This window comes from Balearica regulorum, chromosome 6 (genome assembly GCF_011004875.1).
Source record: "Balearica regulorum gibbericeps isolate bBalReg1 chromosome 6, bBalReg1.pri, whole genome shotgun sequence".
Taxonomy (NCBI): Eukaryota; Metazoa; Chordata; class Aves; order Gruiformes; family Gruidae; genus Balearica; species Balearica regulorum.
This window is the reverse complement of record NC_046189.1, coordinates 25917606-25931104: the sequence shown is the minus strand read 5'-3', so window position 1 is coordinate 25931104 and position 13499 is coordinate 25917606. Positions and strand designations below refer to the sequence as shown.

At 64.5% G+C, this 13499-nt stretch overlaps 2 protein-coding genes across 4 annotated transcripts; one reads left to right on the top strand and one right to left on the bottom strand.

Moving 5' to 3' along the window:
• The first annotated feature begins 317 nt into the window (after window positions 1-317).
• Window positions 318-7494, top strand: RUFY4 (RUN and FYVE domain containing 4). Its single transcript, XM_075755769.1, has 12 exons — window positions 318-360; window positions 995-1269; window positions 2278-2339; window positions 2684-2790; window positions 3154-3279; window positions 3558-3664; window positions 3821-3964; window positions 4623-5700; window positions 5778-5884; window positions 6656-6802; window positions 7013-7144; window positions 7224-7494. The coding sequence occupies exons 2-12, from the start codon at window positions 1100-1102 to the stop codon at window positions 7324-7326; spliced, it is 2283 nt and encodes a 760-aa protein (XP_075611884.1). The 5' UTR covers window positions 318-360; window positions 995-1099; the 3' UTR covers window positions 7327-7494.
• A 1315-nt stretch (window positions 7495-8809) lies between these two features.
• LOC104635737 (C-X-C chemokine receptor type 2-like) lies at window positions 8810-12233 on the bottom strand. 3 transcript variants are annotated; one of them, XM_075755767.1, is made up of 2 exons: window positions 11903-12233; window positions 8810-10027 (listed from the first exon to the last, which is right to left on the bottom strand). In XM_075755767.1, exon 2 carries the CDS (start codon window positions 10020-10022, stop codon window positions 8946-8948), a length of 1077 nt encoding a protein of 358 aa, XP_075611882.1. In that variant the 5' UTR covers window positions 10023-10027; window positions 11903-12233; the 3' UTR covers window positions 8810-8945. The 3 variants fall into 3 exon arrangements, with proteins under 3 accessions (XP_075611882.1, XP_075611881.1, XP_075611883.1); XM_075755766.1 differs by having other exon boundaries at window positions 11887-12231; XM_075755768.1 differs by lacking the exon at window positions 11903-12233 and adding an exon at window positions 10414-10993.
• Between the last annotated feature and the right edge of the window lie 1266 nt (window positions 12234-13499).

Below are 13499 nucleotides of genomic sequence, written 5' to 3'. Positions count from 1 at the left end.
CCCGCGCCAAGGACAGGCAAGCATCTTCTCCCCTCCCCGGCACCCCGGCACCCCCTCCCTGGCCCTTGGCTGGGGCAGAGACAGGGGACCCAGCTGCCAGGGCGCTGCTGTGGCACCCGCCCCGGTGAGGGGTGGGAAGGGGCATGGCACCCCCACGGGTGTCATACTCCTGCCCGTGGGGTGCCTGGTGTGGGGGCAGGCAGCGCTGGCAGGTGGGTGCAACACGCCCCTCCTGGGAGCCAGGAGGGTGCGGGGAGGCCCAGGCTCCCGCTCGGCATCACTTCCTACTTTCGCTTTGATGCCGAGCTGAGGCCTGGCCTGCAGGCGGTGGGTGCCCCCCAGCCCCCCCGGGTGGCACAGGTAGGGGCAGCAAGGGGGGACGCAGTGTTGGGGGGCAGGATGTGGGGGCAGCTGGGCATCGCTGGGGACATTCACCAAGCCAGATGGTGGTGGGGAGCAGGATGGCAGTGGGTTCCATGCCTGGCACTGGGGGGGGTGAGCTGGCATCACCTCCAGCCCCCTCTCAGGGGATTTAGTCCCCACCCCAGCAGGGCTGGCATGGCAAAGGGGGACAGGCATGGTGGCTGAGTGGCACTGCCAGTCCAGGGGCTGCCCAGGCACAGATAGCAAGGGGGGGGGGCTTGCCCAGGGTGCCCTGGGAAGATTTTGTACCCTGGCTCTGGGCATAGCCCCCATGGGGGGAGTTGTCGGGGGGGGGGGCAGTGGGCCTTGCTGGGATGCGCTGCAGCTCCTGAGGGGGTCTCTGTGCCCAGGGGCTGTTGCCTCTGGGGGCTGTTGTGCATGGGAGGGGGGATGCTGTGCACAGGCTGCTACTGCCCCAGAGGAGCTGTTGGCTGCTGCTAGATGGGTATGGGTCCCGGATTCCCTCCCCAAAATCTGCAGGGGGGTCCATCAAAGCATTCCCAAGCCCTATTCCCATGGGAAAGCATCAGGGTCCCCCCAGGCCTGGCACTGTTCTTTCCCCCCCCTCCAGGGGCTGCACAAGGTGACCAGCCTCGCTGACCCTCTTCCTAAAACTGGCAACCCCCAAACGGGGGAGCTGAGTGCTGGGGGGTGCCAAGCCGCAGTGCCTGATGTGATGTGGGACGGGCGGGGGGTGGCTCCTGCAGCCTCCCTGACCTCCCACACTTCCTGCTGGCCAAGGTACAAAAGGAGAAGCAGGCAGGCACAGCGTGGTCACGGGGACACGCCAGCATCCCCCTGGCACCCAGCGAGTGCCTCAGGGCACCCCAGGGCTCCCAGCCACAGGTAAGGGGCTCCTCTTCCCAGGGGAAACTGAGGCACGGGCAGGGTGGGCAGGTGGGAAGATAGCTTGTCCAAGGCCACCCAAGGGCACCAGGACAGGAACTGAGGCATTCAGAGTCCTGTGTCCTGCTCTGCCTGCTGAGCCACTCTGCTGTGGCAGGGAGCACAGGGCACTTATGCTTGGGCACGCTTGTGCACACGCTCCTGTGAGCACACACGCACCCTGCCGTGCACACCCCCATGCACACACAACGTGTGCTTCCCCAGCCCTGTGCCCAGCCACCACCTGTGGTGACAAGCCCCGGACCTGCCACCTCCGTGGGCACTGTCCCTCACCCTGTCTCCAGGTTTCCACCTACCACCACCCAAAACCACCCCACTGCACTGTGCTCTCCTGGCCCCCCACTCCATGCCCACAACACCCCCAAACCCTGTGCCAGCCCTGCAGGCAGCATGCTGTGCTAGGGGGCTCTGCCTAGGGTGGGAGCTCAGTTTGGGGGGCTGCATGCTGGGGGCTGTGTGCCCTGTTTCCCTCCCCCTCGGCAGCCCCCCACACTGTTCGTGATGTGAGTGAGGGAAGTGAGAGCAGAAGCAAAAGCAGTGCTTCCTCCCGTGCCAAACCCACATCCTGAATCCTAGGGGACGAGGACAGGGACGAGGACAGAGACGTACTGGGATGGGGGGGGGTAAGCCTCAGGACCCCCCCAAGGAATGGAGACAGAGGCTGGGCATGATGTGGGGGCAGAGCGTAGGGGTATTTGGGGACAGGGCACAGGGACAACTAAGGAGGTATGGGATGGGGCACTTTTGTCCACCCATACACCCTATCCCATGTAGCAGGGGGACATGGGCAAGGAAAGGGGGTGCCTGAGCCCACCCCCTCTTACCTTAACAGCAGGCAGCTCTAGGGTGGAACTGGGAGGGGGAAGACCCTCTCCTTGGGGCAGAGAGTTTGGGGGTGCCAGGTGAGTGCCAGCCTGGCACCTCTCATCACTGCCCCTGCCTTTGCAGACCCCCGGGGACAGCCATGGCAGGGGATGGGGAGCTCAACCGTGTCATCAAGGACCTGCAGAGTAAGTGTGCCAGCCTGTGTCCTGCCGGCATGTCCCCTGCCAGGCACATCTCACCCTGGCCATGCCCCCTCCCTCCTCGCACCCAGCCGGTGCTGCCAGGGCTGTTCCAGGGCATCCCAGCGCCAAACTGGCCACTGCTGCCTGCTCCCATCCTCGCTGCTAGCCCCAGGGGACCGGCAGTGCCCGGCAGGTACCTGTGCCCCTCGCTCCCCCTGCTCTCCCGTTTCATCCCAGGGCAGGTTCCTCTTTCACCCGCCGGCAGAAATCCCCGGGGCCGGGAGCCGGGCAGCGGGGGCGGGGGGGATGGGGCAGGGACGTGCCAGCTCAGACCTGCCATCCCGCAGGGACCGTGGCTGAGCTGAACCGCAGCTACCGGGAGCAGAACCTGCCGGTGACGGATGGGAGCCGGGAGCTGCACAGCCTCTGTGCCCAGCTGGAGTTCCTCCTCCAGGTACTGCTGCTCCTCCATCCCCACTGCTCGCTGCCTCAGTTTCCCCTGGGGCATAGCTGAGAGCAGAGAGGACCCTGCACCAGCTGTTTTTGGGAGGTGGGTGACCCCAGCCGGTGTTGTCCATCCCTGGACATCCCCAGCCACATGAGAACCCAGACCAGGCTCACCCACGTCCGCATGTGTCATTGCACATGCTGCAAAAGGGAAACTGAGGCACAGACCCAGCAAAGAGGGGACAGCCAGGGGACACCAGGACCCACCCTGCTGGGGGAGCTGGCTGGATCTCAGCCCCACAGAGAACAGGCTGGGTGGGGGACAGGGGACACCCCCAAACAAGCAAGCCCAAGCTTATGTCTCTGCCAGTTCGACCTCAAGGAGAAGAGAAGCTTCTTTGGGCAGCGCAAGGACTATTGGGACTTCTTGTGCCAGGGCTTGGCACGGCGCCGGCAGGAGCACGAGGGTGTTCGTTTCGTCACCTCCCTGGACAAGGTGGGCACAGGCTGGCAGGGGACCCAGGGGCTCATGCATGCACACGTACATGTACTTCTGCTTGTTTGTGGGTGCACATGCACTTGTGCACAGGCACACACACACTTGGTCACCAAAGATTTGCCCACTGGTGCTATAGAGGGTTTCCTCCCCTTTGGGGCTCCACTATCCCCCAGCCCTGGCCCTGGGGAGCCCCTTTGTCCCTGCATGGGCTGGGGGGAAGACGTGTAGGGAGCAGACTGGCATGGCAGAGCTGGATAACCCCCTCTCCCCCCCAGCTGAAGACCCCCGTGGGCAGGGGCCGAGCCTTCCTGCGGTACTGCCTGGTGCACCGGCAGCTGGCAGAGTCCCTGCAGCTCTGCCTCCTCGACCCCGAGAGCCTCTGGTGAGAGCAGGGGACACGGGGAGGGGATGCTCACGGTGGCAGGGGGCACAGCCAGGGCAGGCAGAGCCCTGCAGCACCCAGTTGTCAAGAGTGCTGCAGGTGCGTGTGCCTGCCCAGGGCACGGAGGGGTGCATGAAGCCCGTTTTGTGGTTGCAGTGAGTGGTACTACGCCCGCAGCCCCTTCCTGAGCCCCCAGCGCCGGGCAGAGATCCTGGGCAGCCTCTATGAGCTGGATGGCGTCACCTTCCACCTGGCCCTGTGCAGGGCTGACCTGGACACCGCCTGGCCCATGTTCTCTGAGTGAGCCTGGGGATGCAGGGGGCACCGGGGGCACCAGGGGCATTGGGGGTGCCAGGGGCATCAGGGGAGCTTGGGGCTCAGCATGGCACAGCAGCACACGAGCATTGGCGCACTGCCTTGAACCCCGCGTGGCACCCCAGCTGTGCCAGCCCTCCATGCATGGCCCCAGGCAGGCACAGACCTCTGCGCCAGCATGCACACTGTGCTGGTGCCTGCAAACATGGCACGCGTGGGTGCACACACACACCGCAGTCCTTGGGCAAGTACGTGCCCAGGCACAGGTCTGCTGCAACACCGTGACACTGTGACACCTGAGACGCGAGGGCATATGTGTGTGTGTGTGCCCTTGCCCCCAGGCACGCCTGCAGGGGGGCACTTATGGACACAACCACTCCAGCGCACTCACGCCTGTTCTGCTGCTCGCGCACTTGTGTGCACGCACCGTTACAAGCACGCATGCAGCCCCTGATTCCCCCCTGCAACCACCACGGGGGTCTCTGGGTGCCACCCTGTTACCAGGTGCCACCTGGTGTCACCAGCCCTGCTGCCCTCTCCATCCCCAAAGGCTGACTGTGCCCAGGGAGCCCTGAGGGAGGGTGGCGGTGCCCTGCTTACCCTGGGGGTGACCTGGTGGCCCTGAGCCCCGTGTCCCCTCTAGGAAACTGGTGCGGCGCAGCACAGTGGCTGGGAACAGCCTGGCAAAGACGGCCCCGCAGACAGATGATACCAGCACCGTGGCACATGGATGGCCCGATGGCATCACCCATCCCACCGCAGCACCCTGTGGGGTGCCAGCCCACCCATGCCCACCCACCTTGGCTGCCCTGCAGGCGAGGATTGTAGAGGTGGAGGATGTGGAGTGCGATGTGGAGGATGTGGAGGTGAAGAAGGACATGGAAAAGAAGGATGAAGAGGAGGTGGAGAAAGATGAGGATGAGGAGGAAGAGGAAGTGCAGGATGTGGAGGTGGACATGGAAGAGGATATGAAGGTGGAGGAGTATATGGAAGAGGAGGGTGAAGAGGAGTTGGAGGAGGATGAGAAGGAGGTGGAGGACGTGGATGTGGAGGAGCTGGAGGACGCACATGGTGCTGGCAAAGCACCCCAGCCCGGTGGTGACAGGGATCCTGGCACATCCCCACCACCCAGCATTGGGTGCATACCGGGCTCCCCACCACCAGTGCCCAGACAGCCAGACGGGACGGAGGCATCCCTGCGGGCGCTGGTGTCCCGGCTGGAGGCCGAGCTGGGGCAGCGGGAGGCGGCATCACGGGTGCTGGCAGCCCGGCTGGCGCGGGAGGAGAGGCGGCACCGGCGGCAGGAGGAGGGCAGCGCCCGGCGGGCCCAGCTGCGGGCGCATGAGGCTGAGGCGCTGCGGGAGACCAACATCTTCCTGGGGCAGGCGCTGGTGGCGGCAGTGGCAGCGGGAGGCCCGGGGGTGCTGGCGCGGGCACAGGAGGAGGCGCGGGGCTGGCAGGAGGTGGCGGAGGAGCGGGGCGCCCGGCTGGCTGGGGCGCTGGCAGAGGCGGCGGCGCTGGCCTCGCGCCTACGGGACTGCCAGGCGGCGCTGGCTGCGGCGGGACAGACGGATGCACTGGAGGATGCCAGCGCCCCAGACGAGGTGGCCGCCGTGGAGGAGGTGCTGCGGCAGGCGCTGGAGCTTGCCCGTGGACCCCAGGAGCCCCTGACAGATCCCAAGGCAGAGGGGGAGATCGGCACAGCTGCTGGCATGGCCATGGTATGAGCAAGCCCAGGGGGAACCCACAGTGGGGTGGGGGGTCGGGGGTCCAGGGCTGAGCCCCTGCTCTCCTGCAGCAACTGGCCACCCTGGCCGCCACGGCGTGGGAGGAGGCTCGGCAGAGCCGGCAGCAGCTCCAAGCCCAGCGGCAGGAGGTGGCACAGCTCCAGGAGCAGCTCGGCAGGTCAGGCAGCAACCCCCCACTTCCACCACACACTGTCCCACAATGTGTCCACTCCATTCACCCCCATGCCACAGGGTTTCCCCTGGGATCCCCCTGGGTGCCCCGCTTGCACCCAGGGGAGCAGCACCTGGGGATGGGCAGGGGCAGAGAGAGAAGGATTTGGAGAGGGAGGGATGGTGAGAGGAAGGCATCAACTTGGGGGTGGGTGAGCGGATGGGTGGGTGAGCAGAGGGGTGGAAGAATGAATTTGGGGTGAGTAGATGGATGGAAGGATGGAGGGGGATGTGAAGGGGTGAATTTGGGGTGAGTAGATGGATGGAAGGATGGAGGGGGATGTGAAGGGGTGAATTTGGGGTGAATATGTTGATGGGTGGGCACACAGAGGGATGGAGGGATGAATTTGGGACAAATGGATGGGGGGATGGAAGGATGAAGCGATGAATCTGGGGTGAGTAGATGGATGGATGGATGGATGGATGGATGGATGGATGGACGGACAGGGGGACAGGGGTATAGAGGGGTGGGTGTGGGGAAGGATGGATGAGCAGCTGGGAAACAGATGGGTAGCCAGCCTGGCAGATGGTGAGGTGGCTGTGGGGATGAGGAGCGGGCTGGGCTTGGCAATGGATGGGCAGCGGATAGAGGGATGGATGGATGCATGGATGGATGGAGAGACGGATAGAGGGATGGATGGATACATGGATGCACGAATGGATGGAGAGACAGCTCCCTGAGGGACAGGGGGACCATCTCCCCACTGCCCTGTGCCAGGGCCCGGCAGGACGGCGAGCGCTGGGCATCGGCACTGCAGCGGGCACAGCGGGAGGCCCTGGAGCGAGAGGCCACACGTGGCGCCGAGCAGGCACGACAGCAGGAGCTCATCCGCGACATGAAGGGGCGGCTGCTGGAGCTGCTGCGGTGAGAACCCTGGGGACACCACTGGTGTGGGGTCACGCATGGGCGGGAGGCCCCAAACCCTTTCACCCAGAGGAGGGCACCAGAGCCCAATCAAATCCCCACCTCGGGAGACCCAGGGGTGCCCACCTGGGGTGTGGGGTGCCAGGGCATGCTCCCAGACCTCCACCACCAGGCATGTTCCTGCTGGGGCTGACCTGTCCCCTCCCACAGGGAGAAGGATGCCCTGTGGCAGAAGACAGAGGGCATCGACACCCCGATGCCCAGCCCATCACCCCGCGATGCAGGGCTGTGTGCCCGCTGCCGCAAGGATTTCCGCCGCCTCTCCCGGCGGTATGACTGCAGGTGCGCCATGGGGGGCACTGGGGGTGGCACCGACATGGCACCAGGATGGCATGGCTCTCACCATCCACTTTCTCGGCAGGCTGTGCCAGTGCAAGGTGTGCCATGCGTGCTCCGTGGACACCGGCAAGCAGGGGCGCTGCTGCCTGCTTTGCTACCAGCAAAGGCACCCGCAGGCTACGTGAGCTGGGACCGCAGCCCATGAACTGTGCCTGGGACATCCCCTGCCCTGGCTGCCTCCTCTCAGACTTACCCAGAACCCAGACATCTGGGGCCTGCAGGCAGGTCCTGCTGCCCAACATTTTGGGTTTGAGACGTTTTTCATGTGGCTGGTCCACAGAGAGGAAAACAACCTGCTCCTGCTACCCCTGTGGCTCCCGTGTCATCTTATCGGTTGTTGCCGAATTGACCCCCAGGCTGGGTGCGGGGTGGGGGGATACCACTATGGGAGTGTCCGAGCCTTTCTGGGGGGAACTGTCCCCTAAGGGGTGTCCCAGCTGCAGCCAGGCTGAGCCACCATCTGCCCTGTCCGGCAGCAGGGAGGCAGCAGTGGGCAGGGGATACGGCTCTTGGCCAACAGCCCCGGCTTCCTGCCAGGTTGCGAGCAACCGCTTGGGCAAGAGGTTTCCCAGATGCAAAGGTGACGAGCTGTCCCTGCCCAGCACCCCTGCTGACCTTGCCCAGCCCCAAGTCCCCAGGGCTCCCTACATGGGTGCCAGGGGAGCCCGTACCCACCCATGAGCCAGCCCATGGCTGGCACCCACTGATGCCCCCCGCAGTTAAGGACCCCCGGGAGCCTGGAGCAGGAGGGATGGAGTAGTATGGGACCCCCATGGAGAGATGCATGGACATGCTGGGATGGGCACCCTGATACCTGGCACACAGGGTGGTGGGGGGGACTCCAGCAGGGTCACAGCCCCCTCTTCAGCTCCTCTGCTCCACTCTCGTACTAGCCTCGGTTGCCCAAGCCGGGGCGGAAATGTCCTGGTTGTGTAAGGGACAGGTTCCCAGCCCTTTGCACAACAATGTCCTGGCACCGCAGCGCCAGGGGGGCAGGGGGTGGCCTGAGTGCTGGCACCCTTTGGACAGGGGTCACAGGGTCAGCGAAGGGCTGCAGTGATTTGCTCCATTGGGGCTTGGATCGTGGTCGGGAAGGGGTAGCTTTGTTCTCAGGTGGGACAGACACCTCACAGAGATCCCTGCTCTGGGGAAGTGCCAGGACCTTGCTGGGTGGCTGTGGGGAGCAAGACCCATGTTTGGGTCCCTTCTGGGGACGCACAGGATGCTGAACCCTCTGCAACAGCCTCTTGGGCAATAGCACTTCCCTGGCCTGGAGCCGGGGTTACCCACACCCCACCAGGCTCAGCTGACACTGCTGCTTTGGCACCGAGGTCGGGAGCCCAGGACCCACGGTGCTCAGTGATGTGCCCTGGCCCGTCCCACCATTGCCCTCCCTGTGGCAAAGAGAAGCCAGACCTGGGTGACCAACCCACCAAGTCCTTTATTGCTGGATGACCGTCGGCCACGAATGCCATTCCCACAGTGGGGTTGTGGGGTCCCTGAAGTCACAGGCTCTACCCCAAAGAGCGGGGATGGTGGCTGGAGCTTGGCATTGCTCCCCTGGCAATGGGGTCCTACCCCCTCACCGCCAAAGCCCCCTTCCAGACGGGATCCAGCATCCAGTGGTGGCCGTGCCCATCCCCGTGGCATCGCCACCCACATCCCAGGAGGATGGGCGAGGATGCTGGGGTGCGTGGGATACCAGGGCCTGCTGGGAGCCGTGAGGGCAGGGTCCTGAGAGGGCTCAGAGAGTGGTGGAGGTGTTGCCAGAGGTGGAGACATAAGAGGTGCGGCCGTAGCGGGCCACAGCATCTTTGCTGATGAGCCCGTGCTGCGCCAGGATCTTGAGGAAGCTGTTGCGAAACTTCTGCCCGATGAAGGCGTAAATGATGGGGTTGATGCAGCTGTGGGCGAAGCCCAGGACTTGTGTGACCGAGAGGGCCGTGTCGATGCGGTTCCTCCTCTCACAGGTCTCAGCAATGACCCGCATCCTCATAAGGGTGTCGTTCACCAACGTGATGTTATAGGGCAGCCAGCAGATGAGGAAGACCAGCACCACGGCAAAGATGACCTTCATGGCTCGCTGCTTCTGGGTGTTCTTGGTCTGCAGGAGGGTGTGGATGGTGACGCCATAGCAGAAGAGCATCACCAGGAGGGGCAGGGCGAAGCCAAATGTCTGCGGCAGGATCCGCAGCACCACCCGCCACTTGGCTGTGTCCTCACCGCCAATGCGCTCGTAGCACACGGTGCCATTGCTGGGTGAGGGAAAAGCCTCGCGGAAGAGCAGCACAGGCAGGGAGAGCAGCACGGAGAAGATCCAGATGCCCAAGCAGACAAACTTCACCCAGTGCCTCTTCTCAGTGGCAGCCCGGGTGGCGTACACGATGGCCAGGTAGCGGTCCACGCTGATGCAGGCCAGCAGCAGGATGCCGCTGTAGAAGTTGGCTTCCTGCAGCACAGAGATGGCTTTGCACATCACAGTGCCAAAGACCCACTCATGGGCTCGGTAGGCGGCCCAGAGTGGCAGGCTGAGGGCAAAGAGCAGGTCCGCCACGGCCAGGTTGAGTAGGTAGACGTCGGTGACAGAGCGGTTGGCGTGGCTGGAGGTCACCACCAGGACCACCAGCCCATTCCCCACCACACTGAGGATGAAGACGAGGCAGTAGATCACCACCACCAGGTACTTGTTAAGGACAGAGCCATCGGGCCGACATGGGGCAGAGGAGATAGCGGTGTCTGGCATGGCTGTGCTGTAGTCATAGGTGTAGTTGTAGAGAGAGAAGAGATTGGACAAATCCCCGTTGAAGGAGAAGGACTCCATTTTGCCTGTGGAGCAAAAAGCAGCATGAGTGTGGGGTGGGAGGGGGGTGTGGGCCAGGCATGACAGTGTCTCTGGGTCCCCCATCTCCATTGCCCCCCAGGTCCCCTCCCAGCCAGTGGGCAGCCCCCCTCCATCACTCCACCGTGCCACATGTCCATGCTGTGCCAAGCAATGGACAGTGCTGCAGGTGGACACTGTCCCTCAAACCTCCTCTGGTGCAACACCCCCAGCACCCCTCAGTCTGCTCCACTTCATCCCAACCCTGTCCCTTCCCTGTCCCCCATGGAGGACAGGGTTCCCCATGGACCAGCCACCTCTTCTTGAGTTGGGGGGCTCCCCCATCAACACAGCATCATGTCCCTCCAGGAGACACCTGGCCCCTCCAGCATACTTGGGTCCCCCTGGTTTGCATGAGTCCTTCAAAAGCCTCTGAACTCTTTAGGCATCTCAGGGCCACTCGGGCACCTCCAAAGTCCTTTGAACATCTCTGGATCCCTCTGGCTTCCCCATCCCCTCGAGCATCGCTGCTGGCACTGCCCTTCCTGCCACCCCAGCCAGCAGCAAGGTTGCGGTCACGGTGCCCAGGACAGGCGGGGACTTGAGAAGATCTGAAGGCGGTTTCATGCTCTTCTTTCCCATCCGGTTCTGTCCCCATGTGAGAGGTTTCACCCCCTGGACGGAAAGACATGTCACCCTTTGCAGGCAGCTTTGGAAATATTTCACGTCTTTGGTTTTCCTGTTGCTCAGCTGGGTGCTGCCGGGTGTCCCCATGTCCTCTGTGCTTAGCCGCAATGAGGAAATCACAGGTGACAATCACTCTTCTTGTCTCCTCGCATGTAGGACACCAACCTCCCTGCTCTGTCCCTGCCTCCCCAAAGACCATTTGGTTTCAGCCTTCTCCCAGTATGGATTCGGACTCTTGTTTCACTCCCGTTTCACCCCTCTGGCCCATTTCCAAGCCCCTGAGCCCCTCCAGGGCTTGGCAATGCCAGGGCTGCTTGGGGGTGCTGATACCCCACAGTGCTGGGTCCTCAGCCCTGAGCTGGCCCCATTTGAACCCAAATCCTGCCTGGGACCAACCTTCCCTTTCTGCCTGGCGGGGATTCCCCACTGCAGCTGGGCTGCTGCTCCTGCCTTGTAAAATCCCTCCCTGGCTCTGCCAGCTCCCTGGCTCTGCCAGCCTCCTGCAGTGATGCTGGGGTGGTGATGCCGGGGTGGTGATGCCCCGGCATCCTGGAGGACTGTGGCTGGGGACATTGACAGTGCCACCAGTGAAAGGTCCCCCCGAGCGCGGCCACCGCAGGCATGGGGCAGAGCCGGACACCAGCGCTTCCCCTCAGTCTGTTTTTGGCTGCTGCCTCTGCCTCCCTGCTCCAAAATATTAGTTCCTCCAGGGCTGGGTATCCCCCACCCACGGGTACCCTGCAGCTGATCCAGCTAGGGGAACAAGCAGTACCCCATTTCCCCTCCTGACTCTGGAAGGGCTGGGTGACACCAGGATGGCCCTGGGGGTCCCCTCGAGGAGGAAGTAGGGACACCCCATCGAGAAATGCCCTCTCGGGTCACCACTGTGTGAGGAAATGGGGGCAGGTGCTTTCCCCCGGGGCACCCATGACCGATGTCCCTGGGGACTGCGGGGGGTTTGCACCCCACATGAGTCCCGAGCACAGCCCCGGGTGCCCCCACCCCCAGCCTCCTGCTCCCCCCCCTGCACCAGGCAGCCCCTCTGGCAGCCTGAGCAACCCACCCCGGCCCCCAGCCCAGCCCGCTCTGCATGTGAGGGGGCTCAGCCGGGAGCTGGGGCCCTGGCAAAGCCCGAGGGCTGGCGAAGCCCGAGGAAAGCCCCAGTCACGCAGGGACTCACCGCTCACTGTCCTCACCGTCCCCCCAACTCCGGGGTCTTGTCCCCGTCCCAAGTCCCAGTCACGGGGGAGCACCGGGCACTGGGACGAATCCAGGCGTCACCCCCAAAGGGCTCAGGTGTGGAGCGTGGCAGCACCAGGCTCGGGGGTCTCGCCAGGCCAGCCAGAGGGTCCCTCACCTGCCCCCGCCGCCGTTCTGTCTCGCAGTGCCCCTTCCCTCTGCCGCCCGCTTTATGCTGCCCGGGGAGGAAGCGAGGTTGCAAAACCTTCTCCCGGCATGAAAGGGAAGTGGCAGCCAGAAGGGACCCTTCCTCAGCCCCGCCAGGACGCCTTCCCCGGGGCCGGGGGGAGCCCGAAGCCCCCCACCTCCCTCCTGCCCCAGGGTGTCCTGGGCCACCCAGCAGCAGGTGACACCGGGGTGCGCCCCAGGGTGCATCGCCCCCCTGCAGTGATGTACCCCGGGGGTCTCCAGCCGAGGGTCCCCACCATGTCCCCTGGTCCCCAGTGGGAATCCCGCCCCGCGTGCTGCAGCCCCTCTGAAAGCCGAGACCCCCCCGGGGCTGGGGGGGGGGGTTGGCGGGCGGGTCGGTGGGCAAAGGCAGGGCGGGGCTCCGTGCCCCAGTTTCCCCACTGATAAAGCGGGGGTTGGCACAGGGGTTTTGGGGGGCACGGGGCACTGTGGTGCTGGCTTGTCCCTGTCGCGGGTGCTGCGGGGGACACCCCCAGAGCAGAGCCCCGAGTCCCTCCCGCCCCGGCTGTGCCGAGCCGAGCCGAGCCGAGCCGAGCCACCAGGCGGAGTCGTGTCCCCGCACCAGCCCCGCAGACTCGGGGGACTCCCCCGACACCCCCGTAACCCTGGGGCACCCTCACTCCTCTGAGCACCCCTACTGCCTTTAGGGGAAACCTGCACCCAAGGGCACCCCCAAACCTTTGGGCCACCCCCATCCTCACAACTTTCGGGTGCCTGTCAGTTTTAGGGGTACCCCACACTTTTGGGGTACCTCGGTTCCCCTGGGGGCACCCGTACAGTTGTAGGGCACCGTCATACCCTTGGGGCATCACCACAGCTCCACACTATTTCCTGGGGACACGTCCATGCTTTTCTGGGGTACCCCAAAAGTTTTGGGTACGCCCTCCAGCTCCAGGGCACCCTCAGAGCCCCCCCTAGAGTGCTCCCTGGAGCACTCCCATGCTTTTAGGGACCCCCATCCCTTTGGGGCATCCTCCCATCACCCTGGGTCACCCCTGTTCCCTGGGGGCCCCCCACGCTTTTGGGGTCCTGTAACCCTGGGATCATCCAACCCACAGGACACCCCCTTTCCCTGTGGGCACCCCCATATCCCCGGAGCACCTCATTCTTGTGGAGACCCCCCGTACTCTGGGGCACACCCACATCTGCCTGGGGGACCCCTCGTCCCTGGGGGCACCTCCACACTTTCGAGGACCCCCTTACCCCAGGCGCACCCCATACCCCTGGTCCCCCCCAACTGGGAGGACCCCTGTATCATACCCAGAAGCACACCCCAGCCCCGGGGCACCCTCTGCCCGTGCCCCCCCCCCCCATTTGGGGGCACACCGGGGGTACCCCACTCCCCCCCCCGCACCCCCTTCCGAT

Excerpts from the sequence above, each read along its gene's own strand:
- RUFY4 (XM_075755769.1), top strand. The coding sequence starts at position 1,100 with ATGTGGGACGGGCGGGGGGTGGCTCCTGCAGCCTCCCTGACCTCCCAC. Across the intron at positions 3,280-3,557 it reads TCGTCACCTCCCTGGACAAG|CTGAAGACCCCCGTGGGCAG; the intron begins GTGGGCACAGGC and ends TCTCCCCCCCAG. Across the intron at positions 6,803-7,012 it reads CGGCTGCTGGAGCTGCTGCG|GGAGAAGGATGCCCTGTGGC; the intron begins GTGAGAACCCTG and ends CCCCTCCCACAG.
- LOC104635737 (XM_075755767.1), bottom strand. The coding sequence starts at position 10,022 with ATGGAGTCCTTCTCCTTCAACGGGGATTTGTCCAATCTCTTCTCTCTC.